The sequence below is a fragment of the Cetorhinus maximus genome, chromosome 1 (genome assembly GCF_964194155.1).
Source record: "Cetorhinus maximus chromosome 1, sCetMax3.hap1.1, whole genome shotgun sequence".
In the NCBI taxonomy this organism is placed as follows: domain Eukaryota; kingdom Metazoa; phylum Chordata; class Chondrichthyes; order Lamniformes; family Cetorhinidae; genus Cetorhinus; species Cetorhinus maximus.
This window is the reverse complement of record NC_135879.1, coordinates 210,998,143-211,019,523: the sequence shown is the minus strand read 5'-3', so window position 1 is coordinate 211,019,523 and position 21,381 is coordinate 210,998,143. Positions and strand designations below refer to the sequence as shown.

Genomic DNA, 21,381 nt, shown 5'->3' with positions numbered 1-21,381 from the left:
CCAGTCTTCGCCGATACCTTCCCTGGATGTCTGCATCTGGACCAGCCTCTCCCTTTGCTGCTGCCCGTTGTTAGCCTTGCGGTCAGCAATAGCTTTCCTTCTTCGCATTCCCCTGGTTCCAAGGTTTGCATGAAAATTGGGCGAATGAGACCCATGGTTATGGCAAGAATTGCATTGTATGAAGAGGGCAGATATACATGTGAGAGCTTGCTCCTCCATGGTTCTCAGCCATTTATCTAATTATTAGGGAGTCCCTTTAGTTGGCCAATTGTGCACAATATGTCCTTCCTCCCACTTCAATTGAGCTTATGTTCAGAGAAGCTGCGTTCGACATGAGGCTCTGAATGTATGGTGCATGTTACATTCCAAATCCGATCCCGTATCTTCTATTTCCGCAAAGACACTGCTGACTTCATGGCTGCATCTCAAGCCGCCTCAGAAAATCAAAACTTGGCTTCCCACCTAATTAAGTCAATCCGCACCACCACATTTCCCACTCCTGTGGTTTCCATTAAATTCCAACCCCTGTGTCTGACCTGCCATTGTGCCACAATATGGCTGGTCCAATTAATTCCTGGTCAATGACAATCCCCAGGATGTTGATGATAGGGGTTTCAACAATAGCAATGCCACTGAATGTCAAATGGAGGTGGTTAGACTCTATCTTGTTGGAGATGTCACTTTCTAGTACTTGTGTTGTGAGCATTTTACTTTCTACTTATCAGCCCAAGCCTAAATATTGTCCAGGTTTTGCTGCATGCACACACAGACTGCTTCAGTATCTGAAGGGCTGTGAATGGTACTGAACACTGTGCGCTCAAAAATGATCATCCCTGCTCCTGACTTATGATGGATCATTGATGAAGCAGCTGTAATGAGGTCCGGAGCTGAGTGGCAGAACCCAAACTGAGCATTGTTAAGCAGGTTACTGACATTTATAAAGGATGTCCCAAAGCATTTTAGAGCCACTAAAGAACTTTTAAAGTGCTTTATAGCACATGAAATGCAGTTGCCAATTTGAACACAGGAAGGTTCCACAAGCAGTATTGTCAGAGTGGCCAAATAACCTGTTCATAGTGATGATGGTTGAGGGATAAATATTGGCCAGGACACTGGGGATAAAACACTTACCTAGAAATGGTACCACCTTATATGTTTACCTGAGAGTTGATTGGGCCTCAGTATAACGTCCAATACAAGAGCTGGTATCTCCAACAGTGTAGCACCCCTCAGTCAGCCTGGACTGTCAGATTAGAATTGTGCTCAAATGGGATTCGCTAGAACAGTTCCAAAGATGAGGATTACAGTTACATGGATAGACTGGATAAGCTGGGATTGTTTTCCCTAGAGAACACTAAATGGAAATTTAATCGAGATGTTTAAAATCATTAAGGTTTAGTGAGATAAAAAGGAGCTGTTTCCAGTGGCTGAAGGGCCAATAACCAGAGGGCACAGATTTAAGGTGATTGACACAAAAAATGAGAGGCAACATGAGCAAAAGCCTTTCTCCGCAATAAGTGTTTAGGATTTGGAATACAGTGCCTGATAGTGTGGTGGATCCACATTCAATAGCAGCCTTCAAAAGGGAATTGGTTAAGTACTTGAAGGAGATAAATTGCAGGGATAAGTGGAATGAGTGGAGGAGTGCAACTAACTGGATTGCTTTTTGAGCTTGTGCTCAAGTGGGACTTGAACCTAATGTTGTGGCTTAGAGGAGAGAATGCTATCCAGTAAGACACAGCTGACACTGTACTTCCTCCAATCTAATGCCTTCTGTCCATTGGGAAAACAAAATAAATATAAATAATCACACTGCCAAACTTATCTGTCTGTATACATGTATAATTTTAACCTCCTGTGAAACATCACATCAACTGTACTTTAAATTCTCATAATAGCCCACTTTGTGCTGCCAAAGTCAAATTTCACCCCTATTATCATGGAATCAGAGAACAGCACAGATCAAATTTGCTTTGGTTCTTTCAAAAAGCAATCCAGTTAGTTGCACTCCTCCACTCATTCCACTTATCCCTGCAATTTCTCTCCTTCAAGTACTTAACCAATTCCCTTTTGAAGGCTGCTATTGAATGTGGATCCACCACACTATTAGGCACTGTATTCCAAATCTTAAACACTTATTGCGGAGAAAGGCTTTTGCTCATGTTACCTCTCATTTTTGTGTCAATCACCTTAAATCTGTGCCCTCCAGCCACTGGAAACAGTTCCCTTTTATCTCTCTGAACCTTCATGATTTTAAAAATCTCTATTAAATTTCCACTTAGTGTCCTCTAAGGAAAACAACCTCAGCTTCTCCAGTCCACGTAACTGTAATCCCTCATCCCTGGAACTGTTCTAGCAAATCTCTTCTCTAGTGCCTATCCTAATGTGTGGTGCCCAGAATTTGACCTACTACTCTAGCTAGGGCCAAACTAGTGTTTTATTATAGACTTAGCATGGATCCCATGTTTCATTAATTACTTTGTTAAACTGTCCTGCCGGCTTCAAAATTTGTGCATAAACACCTCCAGGTCTCTCTCTTTTTAAGCCAAGTAAGGTAGTCTGAGGTGCCTGTAAAGTAAACATAAAAGATTTTGCAGTGCTATTTGGAAGAAGTGCAGGGAACCCTGTGGATGGCCCTGGCCGTTGTTACCCACTGGTGTTTATGGGACCTTGCTGTGCACAAACTGCGTGGTTTATTGGGCTGCATAACAACAATGATAACAACAGAGGGCACAGCACAGCACTTCAAAAGTAATTAATTAGCTGCAAAGCACTTGAGATAATTCCCAGGGCATGCTACGACGCTATTGAAAAGTCCTTTATTTTATTCAGTAAAAACAACCGAGATAAAATTAAGTTGGTAGTGCATCGTGAATCATCAGCAGCCAATATATGTCATCCCACACTAACATTTTGATTTCTAACACCAATGTGATTGCAGGAACATTCCCATGACAGTGGTTTTGCTGAGATTAAATTCAAATATCAAATGGAAAGTGAGTTTGCAATTTTTCTATTAGTATAATAATAGTCGGACAAGCTAACTTACTTAGGTTCAGTTCTTTGAAATCAGGTCGATTGGCCGAGGCACACAGCTGGTAGAAAATGTGGTAGTTACGTTCATCTTCTGCCTAACGAAGACAAAAAGCACAAATAGTTTCTGTTGATGAGATTCTCCCTTCTTAAAATCTTTCTTTTCTCCCATTCCCATGATTCATTCCCGTTTTACAGAGGAGATCTGTCACCTGTTTCTAGGGTGACAACAATACTACGCCAAAACAAGATTAGAATTGCTCAACTGAAGCCCAAGGTTAACTTTTCCCTCTGGTGGTCTTTCTTCTCCTGTGTAATGAAGTATTTGAACCTTTCTCCACACAGCCACACCTGTAATTAAAACTCACTCCAGGAGGGGCGTTGGGGCTTCATTGCATTTCATAATTAGGCTGCAATGGGTTCACTTTTCTTTTTATTAATGCATCACTTTTTTTTAAAAAGTTTTTTGAATTTGAGGATTGTTAGGCCACAAACTATTTTACAGTATTTACTGGACCGCTGTCCTCTCTAAAGTGACGACAAGGTAATTCTAAACCATTAAAAAACTATCTGGTTACAGTGGGTCCCATTTAATTGCCTAATATTTGTGATGGTTAAAAAGTAAAACAAGACTGTAAAGTGATTGTAAAATTTAGCTCATTAGATATAAGTGCTTTGGGTATTCAGAATATGAATTAAAATGCTACTTAATCAGGTTGAGTGGGGACATGCAGTTGGCACCCTTCCTTCTTTCAATCTCTGTGCAGCATGCCCTCCAGCTAGCTGAGAAAGGATTATTAGTACTTAATATTTTGTGCTCTGTCAGCAGACGCTAGAAAGTTAACATGTGAGCCCAGTGACTCATTCCCCACTTTCTGGTTTTGCGCCCTCCTTCTTTGTCTATATAACAAAAGAAATAGGAGCAGGAGTATATCATCTGGCCCCTTGAGCTATCTCGGCCATTCAAAACAATTATGGCTAATCTTCTACCTCAATTCCATTTTCACACCTACTTCCTTAATCTCTCAAAAACCCGAGACCCCAAAAATCCGACTATCTCAGCTATTCTATGATCAAGCATCAACAACCCTCTGGGACTGAGAATTCCACAGGTCCACAACCCTTTGAGTGAAGAAATTCCTGCTCCTCTCAGTCCCAAATGATCAGTCCTTTATCCTAAGACTGTGCCTTGTGTTCTAGATTCCCTAGCCAGAGAAAACAACCTCTGTATGTCTATCTTACAAAGTCCCTTCCGAGCCTTGTATGTTACAATGAGATCAGTTCTAATTCTCCTGAACTCCAGAGAGCATAGGTCCAATTTACTCAGCCTTACATTATAGGCCAACCATTTCATCCCAGAAACCACACTAGTGAGCCTTGGCGGTACCAAGGCAAGTGTATCCTTCCTTAGGCATGGAAATCAAAACTGCACATAGTACATCAATTTCCATTTCAACCTAATGATGTAGTTAAATTTGAAAATCCACTAATGACGGATTCTGGACATGCACCCACACTTTACCACTTTGTGGCACAGCATCATCCCAATGTAGTTAGGCAGCTTCAAAAGAAAGACATTTTTCCAATATCAATACAGGTAAATTGGTACCAGCAATTCTCAATCATATAAGCAGAGTCACCCATTAATCAGTATTTTTGTATATAAGACTAATCATTTCAGACCAATAATTATACTTGTTAAATTCAAATCCATCAGGCAAGCTACATGGAATGATAATGGTACACTAATTGGTAGTACAGATGATGAATGCCTACCAAAGTTGTCACTAGACAGATTAATAATTATAGTCATCATTCCGAACAGCCTAATGCACAAACAGAGGTGTAACATCCAGCTTCACCATAAGGTGGAAAAGTTTCATAATATTGGAAATAAATCTCATAACGTTCAAGAGTGAAACGACTATTTTCTCTATTTTGTCGGGCAGATGCACTTTCACTGTTCAGTGTAGCTAAACCCTGCCTCTGTTACATTCTTCCTCAACACAGACACAATAGAAAGCAGATAAACATGCAGGACAAAAAAGAAAGAGAAAATAAGGGGGAAACTAATCCGAGTGTCACAATATACTTTATCAAATGTGAAGCTTTGGGATTATCGATCTGGTAACAAAGGAGAATTTTTAGTTAAGCTGAGTTGTGTTTTTAGGAATGTGGGTTATAATTCAATACGTCAGTAATATGATTTGTGCATTCTCGTATATCATATCAGGTTGACACAATAAGAATGAACATCACATTCCAGACAGTAAATTTCGTGTAATATATTTGAGTAGTTTCAATTATGCCAGCAACGCCCACTGTCTGAAAGGAGGCAGCCAGCTGATTTGGAGGTCAGCTGATCAAGCTCTGACCTAGAGCTAGGGAGGAATCATCGGTGATGTTTCTATCTTCCTATTCGGTTATAATGGTGCAAAAGCGAGGTCCAACAGTTGCTCCATTCCTTCTCATTTTAAAGAGAATAATCAAAAGTTGATTTGTTATGATGCGGATGACACAATAAATTCTACTGCAAACATCTGTACTAACCTGGAAAACCACTCTGGACTTTTCTAGCAGATATGTTCGCATATTGGCACCAATTATATAATATTGTCGGTCAAAACCAATTTGGATGTATTTCCCAAAGCGGCTGCTGTTATCATTCCTTGTTGTTTTAGCATTACCAATGGCCTGTTGAGGAAAAAAAAAACATGGAATTATTATAACCTGGTAACTTAGCCATGGTAATAAGCTCAGTGTTATGATATGGCAGGTGGTATTTGTCAGGCTGACCAAATCCCAAAGGAAAACTTGGTCATTCTGTCATAACAATTTGCAACTTGTATTTCTGGCGAGAAGTTTTGTGCACTGAAGCCAGAAGTCCACTACCACCTTTAGGAGTTTAAAAGACTAAATTAAAAGTTATTAACAAAGGAAAAGAAAACTTAAACATGAAAGATTACAGTTACACTATTACATTTAGAGCAGAATATTGCGCTCGTCGGGCGGGAGCGTGCCAGACCCGAACAAGCGTAAAATGACGCACGATGACGTCAGGCAAGTGTCCTGACATCATCGCGCACCCACGAGATATTTCAGTTGGCGGGCGCACAGGAGTCGGCAGCACACCCACCAGCAATTAAGCGGCCTATTAAGGCCCTTAATCTACTAACTGTTTGGAATTTTTTGCTGCCCTTCCAACTGTTTGGTTGGCGGGCAGGCAAAAAGGCCAAGTGGCCTTTGCATTTTTGGTGAAACCTGGTCCATGGGCAGGACGAGGTTTCATCCCGTGATTAAAAGAAAACAAAAATTTTTTGCACTCATATTGAATATGTCCCTGCTCAAGTGACAGAGTCACATGAGGGGACATGTTTTCATTATTTTAAAGTTCTTTATTTTTATTGTTCAAAATCTTCAGCTCCCTGAGGCAGCTCTGTGCCTCAGGGAGCTTTTACTGCGCGCACCCGTGCGCACACACGAACTTACGCACTTGCGCTCCTCCCACTTCCCAACCGCTCCTGGGTCCACCTGCCGAGCCCACCCAATAATGGTAAAATTCTGCCCTTAGTTTTATAACAGTTCTCACAAGATGTCAATTTAACTAGACTCCCAACTACACACCCCTTTCAGGCAACAGTCCAAATAGATTCTTAATCTATAAAACATCCAGCAATATTACCACAAGCACCGACTGTTGCTATAAGGGAGATATTTCACAGCTTCTCTCCCTTGCACTCGACAATGAAACTCCAAAGGCTTTTAACACAACCTTGGCTACTGGAACTGTAGACTTCTCCAGGGTGGCTAGAGGACTTTCCTACAAGTCTGTTCCATACAGTGAACCTTTCAAGATCTCACACAGCCACATCACACACAGCTTTCCATCTTTCTTTCTTTTGTTGTTCTTTTTGACCTGTAAATCCCATTGTTTCACCCTTGCTTTGGAAGTTACTTTTCCCAGAAAATAAAAATCTTTCATGTTGTCATTATGGCCAGCACTTCCAGAAAAATAAATTTAATAACTTTGCCTTATTTATCTTGCCAGTTGTAAACATCTTATCATGTCCCTTTGCAAATCAAACAACCTCACAGTTTATCTAAAAATGCAAATCCCATTCACTCTGTATCGGATGAGACTTGATCCTAGCTTACCCATCTCCAGTTCAAATGCCTGTTTTACATGTAACCCCTTTTGATGAGTCAAACCTTGCAGTCTGACTGTCTCACATACACACACTCCACATAAGGCTGCTTCAGTATCCCACAGTATTATTATTACTGGCTTAATCTCAAACTGTTGCCAGGGAGAGGGACGGAGTTGATAGTTAGGGATTGGAGCATGGAGCACAGATTGAAAACAATAGCTTCAGTCTTTCCAATATCTAACTGGAGGAAATCTCTGGTCATCCAGCACTGGATGAGAGATAAGCAGTCTGATGATTTAGCAACAGTGGAGGAATCGAGAAAGGCGGTGGTGATGTAGAGCTGGGTATCAAGAGTGAATACATGAGAGCTAACACCATGCCTTCAAATTATGTCACTGCTGCCAAGGGGCGGCATGTAGATCAGAAATAGGAGGGAGCCAAGGACTGATCCTTGGGGGCACCAGAGGTAACAGGAAGATAAGCCTTTGCAAGTGATTCTCCAGTTAAGGTGAGATAGATAAGATTTGAACCATGTGAGAGCAGTCTCACCCAGCTGGATGACAGTAGAGAGGTGTTGGAGAAGAATGGTTATGGTCACAAGTGTCAAAGGCTGCAGACACGACGAGGAGGGAAAGTTTACCTTTGATACAGTCACATTTGTGACTGTGATAAGAGCCGTTTCAGCACTGTGGCAGGGCGTAAACCCGATCGGAGGGATTCAAATATGGGCCAGGATTTTCTGTGCCCGCCGGCGTCGGGTGAGTTCAGTGACGAGCGGACAATATGGCGTGAATGGTTTCACGACAGCGTGAAACCGGTTCGCCGATAGCAGGCCGTGTTCCCCAACATCAGACATCGGGAACCTCATTGTAATACATTCGCATATAATTATTAGGCCAGCCCCCCCCGGAATCGACTGCCCCCGCCGACATGTTTCACAACAGCACATAAAAGGCCTTCACTTGGCAGGCTGCACTTTGAAGGGAATTCGGAAGTGAGAACACAGCAACGTTGTGCAGCGCGCGCCAGGGTCGCCTGTTGGACTTCAAGCTTGAGGAGCTTGATATGATTGGAGTCAGGCCTCTAGCTGATCTGTCTACTCAAGCAATGTAGAGGCATCAAAGTGCTACCAAGTGCTCCAAAGCTTTTCACCTGCCCGGCACAGACTGCAAAGTCATGAGCGTTTTTGTGGACTGCAGAACAGTTGGACGTCTCCACACGTTGTACAATCTCCTTGCTAAAGCTGGCCATGGAGCAGTCACTGCTGGAGGGGCTCACAGTGCCTTGCAATGTCAGCATCCCAGTTGGACCATGGTTCAAACTAAAAGTGCAACCTCGCACTGCAGGTTATGCGAATGCCTGAGCTGAGAGCACAGCAATGAGTAAATCTGCCACCAATTGGTCGGATGGAGTGGGGCGGAGGTGGGTGGGGTTTTGGGCAGCCATGCCGCGCTCTAATCTCTGGCCATCCAAGTGGTGGCCAGCACTCTCCGAGAAGCATTAAGGGGCCTTCACACTTAACCAGGACAGGTTCTTTGTACACCCATGTTAACCACGTGTCTCCTTCTTTCATCCTGCAGGAGTACATCAGGATTATGGAGCCTGGTGAACCAGCTGTATGCCTGATGGCCTATAGAGAGCGAAGATGACGGAGGAGAGAGCAACTGAGGCTCCTGGCTGTGCAGAGGCAGGAGCAGCAATCTCAGGAAGAAGGGGCGGCCTGGACTCCCGTACACGCCACCGAAAAGCTGAGCCACAGCGAGTCATCGCTGGTCGGTGCCTAGCGACACCCAGGGTCTAAAGACACCGCCTTTCATTCCTGCAAATGACCCAGACCCAGTGTTACTGAAGACTGCGCGTGTCTAGGGAACTGGTCGGTCACATCTGCCAGTTACTGCAGGATTTGGCGCCATGGGGACATGGAGGGCATCCACTGCCAGCAGCCTTGAAAGTGACCGCAGCACTCAATTTCTATGCCAGTGGCCCCTTTCAGGGCTCCACATGTGACCTGTGTGGGATCTCACAAGCCCCTACCCACAAATGCATTACGAATGGTCACGGATGCAACTTTGCGAGGGCACACAGCTTTGTGCATTTCACCGGGGACCAGAGCAGCCAGAAATTGGATTCGCCCAGATCTCGGGTTTCCCACAGGTGCAGGGTATGATCAGCTGCACTCACGTGATGCTCAGATCCCCATCGCAACACGCAGTGAACGACATCAACCGCAAGGGGTTCCACTCGCTGAACGTGCAGCTGATTTGCAACCACCACAAACACATCCTGCAGGTGCGCGCACGGTTTCCAGGGAGTGTGCATGACTCCCACATCCTCATTCGGTCACAGATCCCTGAAGTCTTCCAGGATTCACAGAGGCTGCAGGGATGGCTCTTCAGGCACAAGGGCTCCTGCAGAGGATGTGGCTGATGGCACCCATGCAGCAGCCTCAGACTGCAGCAGAGCAACAGTATAATGAGGATCATGCTGCAGCTCGCAGCTTGCTGGAGCAGACCATCGGGATGAGGTTATGGTGCTTGGACCGGCCTGGTGGAGCCCTGCAATCCAGCCCGCAGAGGGTGTCATGCATTGTCGTCATCTGCTGCGACCTTTACAACCTGGTGCTGTAACAGTGTGATGAGCTGGCTGAGGAGGAGATGGAGGAGCAGGAGGTCTCCAACGAGGAGGATGCCGACGGGGTTGAGGGTGAGGAGGTCCTCGAAGGTGACAATGACGGGGATGAGGCCCTCGCACCGATTAGATGAGGCAGGTGCGCTTGGGAGGCCATCATAGCTGCTAGATTTGTGGAGGATGATGACGGCATGCAGTGAGATGACCCCATAGACCCTCACATTGCACCTGTGAACATCCGACTCCAGTCTGGCTTATGGCAGCACCCTCTGTGAGAATGCTCCTGTCATGGAGACGCAGTGGAGGCCTTAATCATTGCTCTATTGCAGGATGATGATGTCACATGCAGCGAGGACACTCCATAAATCTTCACAAAGCCTCTAAGAATGTCTGACTCCTGTCTGGCCGAGGGTAGTTCACTTGTGCTCTGCGATCAGGGTCATATCATAGAGGTGCAGCCATGAAACTTTAGAAGCATCTGATCCTTTGTCCACTTTCAGCACCTGACCCCTTCAGGAGCACAGTGGTCAGTGGTCACAGATGCTGAAGAGATGAGGGCCAGGCACAACTTAAAGGTGCTGACAGCACACAGAGTGAATGATAACTCTGTGGCACCTGCCCACTGCATTCTGACAGCAATGAGGAGCACCACCCAGGTGCAGACATCAGAAATGTACCCAGGGTTTGTGAGGCCGGACCATCACTTTGGTCTGGAGACTGCACAGAGCACAGGGAAGAGGCCGTGATCTGAGACACCTGCCTTTATCTTGTGCAGAAAGATTTCACATTTGTGTGACAAGAACACTGCTCATCAGAATAAAGAGACATTCTTGGGAGTTTATTGACAATAGTGAACAGTATGTACAAGTGATTAACTGTGTAACTAATTATTCTTAACTTTCCCAACCCTGCCGCTATGTCTTGGTGCTCCCTGGACAATCACAGTGGAGGTGCAGGCAGCCTGCTGACTGAAGAGCCCTGTTTGTGATGATCTTGGCGGGTGTCCCCTGGAGGGCCGAGACTTTGGAGGACACCAGCCTGCTTTCAGGGTCCCACCGTATAGCAGTAGCACCCTTCTCAGCCTGTAAAGCTGGACCTGCTGAGGTCACAGGAAGAGGGGATTCAGATGGGCCAGACACTCCCGGAGTAACCTGGATGGATGGCCCCGGGTGTGCACCTGCTGATCCTCCTCCCTATGGGTGCCCGAGGATCCCAGGCTGACTCCTTGAGGAGAAGGGGTAAAGATCGAGCTGCCCAGCACCCCTCTCACGTGTACACTGTTGGAGGCCAACTATGGCATCAGCAATGGAGTTCAGCCCACGTAGTAGTGTAGGATCAATGCCCTGGACCAAGGTCTCCATGGCGGCTGCCATCCTACAAATGTTGACGTTGGTGCTTGGCTTGCTGGCGCTATCACCTCAGAGTGAAGGCGGATGAACTCTTCCATTGTGCCTTGCAATCTGAGAAGTGCAGCCGGCATCCCTTCCTGATGTTCCCAAGCTTGCCTTTGCAACTCCAGCAACTGTGACATGGCCGAGTCCAGAGGCTCATCATCTGACTCAGACTCAGCAAACTTATGGCCTCCAGCAGTCCTCCGAGTGTCGGACATCTTGGAAGTCCCTGCCACCGTCTGCTGTGGATCAGACAGCGCAATGTGCTCTCCAGGTTGTGATGCCGAGGCTATTCTAAAGATAGGTCCCACAGAGGTGTATGTCTGCGCTGGTGGAGAGTGTGGGTGAGCACTGTGACAGGACTTCAAGGAGGGTGCCTCCAGATTCCTCTTCAGAGGTTCCTCTGGGGCTTGATTGGAGGCCCTGGGTCATGGACTCCGTCGGCTGTTTCCCAGATGTGCCTGCAAAAGCAAGGGGAGGTAATTAGTGAATAGCAGTGGCCTGTGGAACAGGACGCATCACTCACAGCATGGTTGGCTGATGGATGTTTCACTGCTGGACCCTCACTTCGTAGAGCACCGCCGACTGCACCATCAGCGCAGGACTAGTCCAGATCGTCAATGGCCAACTGGATGGCTCTGTTTTCAAAGTCCATAAGGACCTCGATTTCATGTATTCCTCCACCGGTCTGCAACCTTTCCCTGTTGTTGTGTGCCAGCTTATCCTGCATGAATAGAGATGGAGAAAATGTAAGCAGGACACCTGCCAAGCCAGATGATAAGTATGCCTGGCCAGTGTAGGTGGTGAGTGGTCCCATGGACGGGATGAGGACAATGAAGGTGTGTGAGAGAGTGTGAATGGTGAAGTACCGTGAACCGGCAGTGAGTGAGGGCCCTGTGGATGTGTGATGGGGTTGTGAGTGAGAGAGTTGACAGTGATGAGAAGAGTGACTTACCCTGGCGGAACGGAGGAGATCATTCATCCTCTTGCAGCACTGGGTGGCTGTCCTCTTTTAAAGGGCGTTGGCACTGACCACCGCCTCCCAGGCCTGGTTGGTCACACCGTTGTCCATCCTGTGGCCAGAACGGGAGTAGAGGACATTCTGGCAGGACTCCACGTCATCCAAAAGGCGCTCCAGTGATGCGTCGCTGAACCTTCGGGCTGCAGTCTTTTTGTCTTTTATGGACATCTTCCCTGCAGCAGCCGTGGGCTGGAAGCACTGAGATGTGTGCGTGCAGCTGCACTTTAGCACCCGGCGTGATGAAGCAGTGAGGTGATGGCAGGCGAGAGGATGAGAACCCGCCTGCCATGGAAACGGTGTGTTTCCTGGGAATGCATAAATAATGTGGCGGGTTTGGGATGATACAGCGTGAAAACCCGCCATGGCGGCCGGCAGGTAAAACGTTGCTTTACACACCCGCTACCGCACTTAGTGCAAATCTGGGATGATTCCGCCTATGGAGTTCCAGGGAAGATGGAAATGGATCTGGGGAGCAACAATACGTTCAAGGACTTTGGAGAGGAAAGGGAGGTTGGAGATGGCACAGTAGTTTATTGAAGTCAGGGGCTGGAAGAGACTCCAGAATACTTACATATTTATCTTTGATTCCTATATTATAACAATAACTACATTTTAAAAGTACATCATTAGCTGTAATGCATTTTGGGACATCTGATGACCATGAAAGATGTTATATAAATGCAAATCGTTCTTTTGATTGTTTGCCTTTCTTAGCAGTTCCAATACTTTAGTATATGGCATCTTCTGAACAGTCTTCAAATATCTCTCTGTATTTTTCCCTGCAGACTTCAGTTACATTCCTGATCAGGTATTTAAGATTTAATTGCAGTGGGGTTCTTTTGATTCTAATAAGTTGCCTTTAAGATACACCTCGGGTTACATTTAACAGCAGGTTGACTGGCTGATACTTCTGAATAATCAATAACCCAATTTCTGTTCTTTTCTATCTTCACCAACAGACAACACACAATAATGCACATCTTTCATTTTCCCTACAATAGTGTCCTTATTCAGTGTGGATAACTTTAAATCAATATCAACAGATATCTTTGTAAAGGTGAGCATTTAATCATTTTAAACTTCGGTTTTATCAAGTTGAAAAACAAAAGAGAGAGAGACAGACAGACAGACAGAGGGAGACAAGGGACTGGATTTTCCCAGCCCTGCGGTAGTGCTTGGGGGTGGAGGTGGTCAGGAAAATAGCAGGGAGCACTCGTTAGGTCGGCTTCCCTATACTCCTGCTGCAAGGAAAGTTTCTCATGGGTGGGCACAATTCAGATTGGCTGCCCACACTATAGGCAATTTACATAATTAAGGCAACAATTAGGGGGCCATTTTGCCAGTAGCAGAGCGGCTCCACACAGGATGGGAAAGTTGTCAGCTTAATGGAAACAGTCCCCCTGTAGTAATCTGGGGGCTGTTCATAGCCATATGGGCAGAATCATCCCAGTTTTGCGCTAAGTGCGGTAGCAGGTGTTTTTCTTTATATTCATTCATGGGATCTAAGCTTTCCTGGCTGGGTCAGCGTTTATTGCCCATCCCTAGTTGCCCCTGAGAAGGTGGTGGTAAGCTGCCTTCTTGAACCGCTGTAGTCCATGTGGTTTAGTTACACTCACAGTGCTGTTCGGAAGGGAGTTCCAGGATTTTGACCCAGCAATAGAGAAGGGACGGTGCTATATTTCCAAGTCAGGATGGTAAGTGATTTGGAGGGGAGTTTCCAGGTGGTGGTGTTCCCATCCATCTGCTGCCCTGTCCTTCTAGATGGTAATGGTCATGGGTTTGGAAGGTGCTGTCAAAGGAGCCTTGATGAAATCCTGCAGTGCATCTTGTAGATAGTACACACTGCTGCTACTGTGCGTCGGTGATGGAAGGAGTGAATGTTTATGGATGTGGTGTCAATCAAGTGGGCAGCTTTGTCCTGGACAGTGCCAAGCTATTTGAATGTTGTGGGAGCTGCACTCTCCAGGCAAATGGGGAGTATTCCATCACACTGCTGACTTGTGCGTTGTAGATGGTGGACAAGCTTTGGGGAATCAGGAGGCGAGTTACTCATCGCATGATTCTTAGCCTCTGACCTGCTCTTGTAGCCACAGTATTTATATGGCTAGTCCGGTTCAATTTCTGGTCAATGGTAACCCCCAGGATGTTGCTAGTGGGAGATTCAATGATGGTAATGCCATTGAACGTCAAGGAGCGATGGTTAGATTCTCTCTTGTTGGAGATGGTAATTGCCTGGCACGTATGGCACTTGTGTTACTTGCCACTTGTCAGCCCAAGCCTGGATATTGTCCAGATCTTGCAGCATTTCGACATAGACTGCTTCAGTATCTGAGGAGTTGCGAATGGTGCTGAAGATTGTGCAATCATCAGTGATCATCCCCACTTCTGACCTTAGGGTGGAAGGAAGGTCATTGATGAAGCAGCTGAAGATGGTTGGGCCGATGACACTACCCTGAGGAACTCCTGCAGTGATGCCCTGGAGCCGAGATGACTGACCTCCAACAACCACAACCATCTTCCTTTAACGATGGCAGGTTTTCATGTCGTATCATCCACTTCGCGCTTCATTAATTATGCAACCACAGGAAACACTCCATCTCACTGGTGGGCGGCCTCTGAATCACCTGCCATGCCATTACCTCACCGTGTCCTACTCTGGATGCCATATCTAAACTGCAGCCATGCACAGAGTTCTCAATGCTTGCAATCCAGGACTGCTCCAGTGGACACATGGCCCTGAAAGCCAAGAAGAATTCAGTGGCCCATCACTGGAATGCCTTTTGAAGGCCTGCCGTGATGTCCTCCACCCCAACACTGGCTGCAGGATGTCCAGCAATATCACCACTCGGGCTTGAGAGGCAGTGGCAATGGTGGTCATCTAGCCTGTGACCATCCAGGTGTTATGATATGGCAGGTAGTGTTTGCCAGACAATCAAATCCCAACGGGAAACTTGGTCAAGCCATCACAGCGATTTTGCAATTTGTATTTATTACAAGAAGGTTTGTGCACTGAAGTCAGAAGAGTCCACTACCACCTTTGGAGATTTTAAATATTAAATTAAAACATTTATTAAGAAAAGAAAACTTAAAACACTTAAGATTGCAGTCACACAGTTAAACTTAGTCTTATAACAGTTCCCAAAAGATTCCTACTTAACCAGACTCCCAATTACACACCCCTACAACAAGTCCAAATAGATTGTTAATCAATAAAACATCCAGCAATATTACCACAAGCACCCACCATTGCTATAAGGGAGGTCTTTCACAGCTTTTCTCTCGACAATAGTATTCCAAGGCTATTAAAAAAAACATTGTTCCCTGGAACAAGCAAACACTTCTCTGGAGTGGCTAGAGACTGTTTTTTCACAGGTCCATTTCACACAATCAACCTTCATGATCGTGGCGACTCCTGATACAGCTTTCTCTCTCTCTCTAATATATTTTCTCCCTTTTGATCTGTAAATCCGATTGTTTCACCTTTGCTTTGCAAATTACTTTTCCCAGAATATTAAAATCTTTTGTGTTATCATTATGGCCAGCACTTTCAGCAAAAATAAACTTAATAACTTTGCTTTATCTATTTTGCCAGTTGTAAAACATCTCATCACGTCCCTTTGAAAGTCAAACCACCTCTCAACTTATCTACAAATGCAAATTCCATTCACATTGCATATTCTGGGACTTCACCTGAACTCACCCATCTCAATTTCTAAATGCCTGTTTTTTACACTTTACACCTTTGATGATTTAAACCTTGCAGTCTGACTGTCTTCAGTTTAATTAAATTAGTCACACACACATAAACATACACACACAAAACACAGATCCACAAGCGTGTTTTAAAGTATCCCACAGAAACATTAGGGAAAAAATGCTATTTCTTTTACATAGTGGGGAAGGAGAATGAATGATCTCATCTGTGCCATCAGCATAAAGCAACCATCTCATCACTCTGAACACTCGCACTCACAAGCCCATCACACATTTACTAGCATCTCACTCACTGGCAGCTCAAGGGACATCACCACGCACTCTCTCACACACACCCTCAAATTTCCATCTGGCCTCATCTCCTCTGGAGATTGCCTCCTCAGCCCTCACCATCTTGAGGCCACTTGCACAGATCAACATGAGCCCCTACACACACTTTAAGATACCCCCCTTCCCCAGTACAGCTCTCACCCTGCAGCTTCTTCCCTTGCCTGAGGCCACTTCTCCCTCTTCCCCAAGCGAGCCCTAGCCCTACAGCCATTAAAAAGCCTTACAGCTGGTCTGGTAGGTAGAGACCTGCCCATGAGCCCCACTAAAAGTGATGTGGTGCTGCCTGTGAAGCTTAACTCTGATGACCGCAAGTGCTGCCCAAAGCAATGTAGGCAAACAAACTTAGAAGTCACGAGCCAAGTGCAGGTTTGCCAGGTGTACGTCGCTTATGTACAGTTGTGAAACACATCAGCATACAGTCATGTCAATTTGCCTAGATGATTCAGCATGGGGGGGATGATTCCAGTGAGCAGGGCTTATACTGAGGTACTAATGTACTGAAATTAGGTTCCTGACATGCAGCAGGGGGATACATAGTCCACCATTGATTGGGACAATCACAAAATGGTTTCACCATGGTGTAAAACTGATTTTTGGCCTTCTCGCCATATTGTCTGTTCATGCCCGCCATGACACACACACCAACAATAGGATTGGACGATTCTACCCATCGACTCCATCACCCAAAGACTGGCCGGGGGCAGGAAAGGCAACCGCTGTGGCCCCAGTGAGCCATCCAGAGGGGTTTCCCTTTAAATTCAAGTAACTTACCGGCTTCCCTGCTTTGATTAATTTATTTAATTTTACACATCAGAGGATGCCTCCATATTGTTGTACCCTCACGGGCCCAGACCTGCCTCAGCAGTGCCCACTGCTTCTGCTGGGGCTGCTGAGGCTTCAGAGCTATCGGCCCCCTGATTGAGAGTTCAGGAGAAGAGGCACCTGGGGTATACATGCACAAATAAATGAAGGTGGCAGGGAAGATTGAGAGCTCTGTTAAAAAAGCATATGGAATCTTATGTTTAATAAATCCAGGCATAGTGTACAAAAGCAAAGAAGTTATGATAGACCTGAATAAAACATTGGTTTGGCCTCAACTGGAGTGTTACGTTCAGTTTTGGGCACCAAACATAAGGGAGGATGTGAAAGCATTAGAGAGGGTGCAGAAAAGATTCACGAGAATGGTGCTAGGGATGAGAAACTACAGTTACATGGACAGACTGGAGAAGTTGGGACTATTCTCCTTGGAGAAGAGAAGATTAAAAGGAAATTTGATAGAGGAGTTCAAAATCATGAGGGGTTTGGATAGAGTAGAGAGAGAGAGAGAGAGAGAGAGAGAGAGAGAGAGAGAGAAAAACTATTCCCTTTGGTAGATGGATCGAGAACCAGAGGGCACAGATTTAAGGCGATTCGCAATGATGTTGACACCTTCCCCTCACAGTGAGCACCAAGTTACAGAACATGATAGATCACAGTCGACTTGGTTTTACCCGAGCTGCCCTAAGTGCTGCTTTGGGTGCACAGAGTGTAAAGTGGGAGTTTGGTGAATGAGAGAGTTCAGTGAGGGGCTGGGGTGTTCCTTTCTTTTTCTACCTTCTACCTTCTTCAGCCTCCAGTAATTGGCTCTTACTTTGATACAGGGGACGAAGCTGATTGGTGAGTAACTGGAAAGCTATTCTACATATTCTGATTGTAATAAATATTTTTTAAAGTTACAGTATGCCAGGTCGCTTGGCCCAGTGGAATGTATATCCTGCAGTATGTGGGAAGTCATGGATGCACCATGTGTCCTAGACAAACACATCTGCAGGAAGTGTCACCGGCTGCAGAAGCTTGAACTTAAGAGTTTCAGAACTTGAGCCGCAGCTGGAATCATTGTTGTGCATCTGTGAGACAGAGAACTACATGGATAGCATGTTTAGGGAGGTGGTCGCACCGCAGGTTAGAAGCATACATGCGGAGAGGGAATGGGTGACCACCAGGAGGTCTAAGAGAATCAGGCAGGTAGTGCAGGAGTCTGAGTCTATTTTTCTTGCTAATCAGTTTTCCATTTTGGATAGTGGTGAAGGCAATGGTTCCTCAGGGAAGTGCAGCCACAGCCAAGCCCGTGGCACCACAGATAGCTCAGTTGCACAGGAGGAGAGGAAGAAGAATGGAAGAGCAATAGTGATAGGGGATTCGATAGCAGGGGATCAGCCAAGCAGAAACATGACTTCGAGATGGTGTGTTGCCTCCCTGGTGCCAGGGTCAAGGATGTCACAGAGCAGCTGCAAGATATCCTTATGGGGGAGAGTGAACTGTCAGAGGCCATGGTCCACATTGGTACCAATGACATGGATAGGAAAAGGGGTGAGGCCCTGAAAGCAGATTTTGGGGAGTTAGGAAGGAAATTAAAAAGCAGAACCTCAAGAACAGTAATCTCAAGATTATTCCCAGTGCCACATGCTACTGATCAGAGGAATAGGAGGATTGCTCAATTGAACTCACAACTGGAGAACAGGGAGAGCATCAGATTTCTGAGGCGCTGGGACTGGTTCTGGGGCATGTAGGACCTGTACAAGATGGACGGGTTACACCTTAACAGGACTGGGACTAATATCCTCGCGGGAAGGTTTGCTAAGTAAAGTTGGGGAGGGTTTAAACTAGCTTGTCAGGGGGGTGGGAACCTGAAGGGTAGCTCAAATTAGAAGGAAGTAAAATTGGTAACAGGAAGTAGAAAAGTAGCAAGTGAAATTAGAAAGCAGGTAAAACAAAGGGGGCCATCAACTAAGCTTAGAATGCGTTATAATGTAAAAAAGACAAAGTTAAGAGCACTCCACCAGAATGCACACAAAGTAAATGACTTAGAAGTACAAATAGAGGTAAATGGGTATGGTATAATTGCCATTACGGAAACATGGCTACAGGATGACCAAGACTGGGAACTGAATATTCAACATTTAGGGAGGACAGGCAAAAAGGAAAAGGAGGTGGTGTTGCACTGATAATAAGGGATGGGATCAGCACGTTAGTCAGGGTTGTTTTAGATTTCCAACATCCGCAGATTTTTGTTTTAGTCAGATCAAAATAACAAAATGTGGAATCTGTTTGGGTGGAGCTAAGAAACAGCGAGAGGCAGTGAACATTTGTAGGAGTTGTTTATAGGCCACTAAACAGTAGTGGTAGCCATAGTATTAATCAGGAGATTCAGAAGCATGTAGCATGGGTAATACAGTAATCATGTGTGACTTCAATCTCATATAGACTGGGTAAATCTAATGAGCACTAATGCTGTGGAGGGCGAGTTTCTGGCGTGTGTTAGGGATGGTTTTCTAGAGCAGTATGTTGAGGAACCAGAGAACAGGCTATTTTAGATCTAGTATTATGTTACGAGAAAGGGCTAATTAATAATCTTCTTGTAAAAGAACCTTTAGGGATGAGTGTCCACAATATGATAGAATTTTGCATTATGTTTGAAAATGAGGTAGTTCAATCTGAAGCCAGGGTATTAAATTTGAACAATGGAAATTATGAAGGTATGAGGGGCAAATTGGCTGAGGTGGATTGGGAAAATACATTAAAAGGTAGTACAGCACAGAGGCAATGGGCAGTGTTTGTAGAATTATTACATTGTTTACAGCTACTATACATTCCTTCAAGGCACAAAAGCCCAAAAAGAAAAGTCAGTCAACCTTGGCTAACAAAGGAAATTAAGGGTGTATAAGATTAAAAGACAAGGCTCATGAAGTTCCAGAAATAGTAGTAAACCTAAGGATTGGGAGGATTTTAGAATACAGCAAAGGGGGACCAAGAACCTGATTTTAAAAAAAGGGAATAGAATATCAATGTAAACTAGCAAAAATCATAAAAACGGACTGTAAAAGCTGTTTGGTTAAGACAAATGTGGGTCCGTTACAGGCAGAGTCAGGAGAATTTACAATAGGGAATATGAGAAATGGCAGAGAAGCTAAATGATTACTGTGTGTCTGTCTTCACTGAGGGAGATGCAAGAAATCTCCCAGAATTAGAGTTCTAAGGGACTAGGGAGAATGAGGAATTGAAGAAAATTAGTATTACTAAGAAGGTGTTATTGGAGAAATTAATGGGACTGAAGGTTGATTAGTTCCCGAGGCCTGATATTCTACATCCCAGCATGTTGAAAGTGGAAGCTATGGAGAGCCTGGATGCTTTGGTGATCATCTTCAAAAATTCTATAGATTCTGGAGCGGTTCCTGCAGATTGGAATGGAGCAAATGTCACCCCACTATTTAAGAAGGGAGGGAGAGAGAAATCAGGGAACTACAGGCCTGTTAGCCTTACATCAATAGCAGGGAATTTGCTAGAATCTATTTTAAAGGATGTGATAAATGGACACTTGGGCCAAAATTTTCCGTTTGGCGGGCGAAGCAGGAGCGGCCGCGGACCCAATCGGCGCCCGCGATCGGGTCCGTGCCGCCATTTTGCGCGGGCATGCCAATTAAGGCCCACCCAGCGCATTTCTGACTCCCGTGAATAGCGGGAGTGTGCGGGATGCGGCGGACGTGCACAAACCATCGGGTCCAATGGCGACCCAGCAGTCTGGTTAAAGGAAGGCCTGGCAGCCTCCTGTAGGCTGCTCACAATGGCCACATCGAGATCAAACCACAGGGGGTCTGCTGAGCAGGGCACGCTAGAGGGAAGGGCAGAGGAACAGGGCATTCTGCAGGGTCTGCCACAGGAGCAGGGTAGGCCAGCGGGAGGCCAATGTGCCCATCGCTTTTCTGATGACTGCCTTGCTGCCCTCCTTGGGGAGGTGGCAGCACAGCAGGAGGTGTTGGTCCCCCAGGATGGGGGGAGGTGGCAGAGGTGGTGAGCTCACCCGGCGTGGTGCGGCGCACCTGGATCCAGTGCCATAAGCGCTTCAATGATTTGTTGCGCTTGGCATTGGACATTTAACCCAGCAGGTAGACTTAGCCTTTGAGGGCCTCCCCCAGCCCAAGTCTTACTGTCATGACTGCATTGAATCATGTTGGGCATTTCTCATATGCTGGGCGGGCAAGCAGATAGTGCCTATGCTTACATCAGCCTGAGTGGTTCATGAGGAGATGAGTTCTCCCCCACACCATCTGTTGCTCTAAGTCGTACATGACTAGTCTGG

At 45.7% G+C, this 21,381-nt stretch overlaps 1 protein-coding gene across 1 annotated transcript in view; it reads right to left on the bottom strand.

The window, feature by feature from the left end:
- Positions 1–21,381, bottom strand: part of myo5b (myosin VB) — a 348,657-nt gene that overhangs the window by 174,659 nt on the left and 152,617 nt on the right. The window contains exons 6-7 of the mRNA XM_078552494.1: positions 5,584–5,727; positions 3,050–3,131 (exon numbers count right to left, since the gene is read on the bottom strand). Of these exons, the coding sequence (XP_078408620.1) occupies positions 3,050–3,131; positions 5,584–5,727 (226 nt within the window). The remainder of the gene's footprint in view (positions 1–3,049; positions 3,132–5,583; positions 5,728–21,381) is intronic.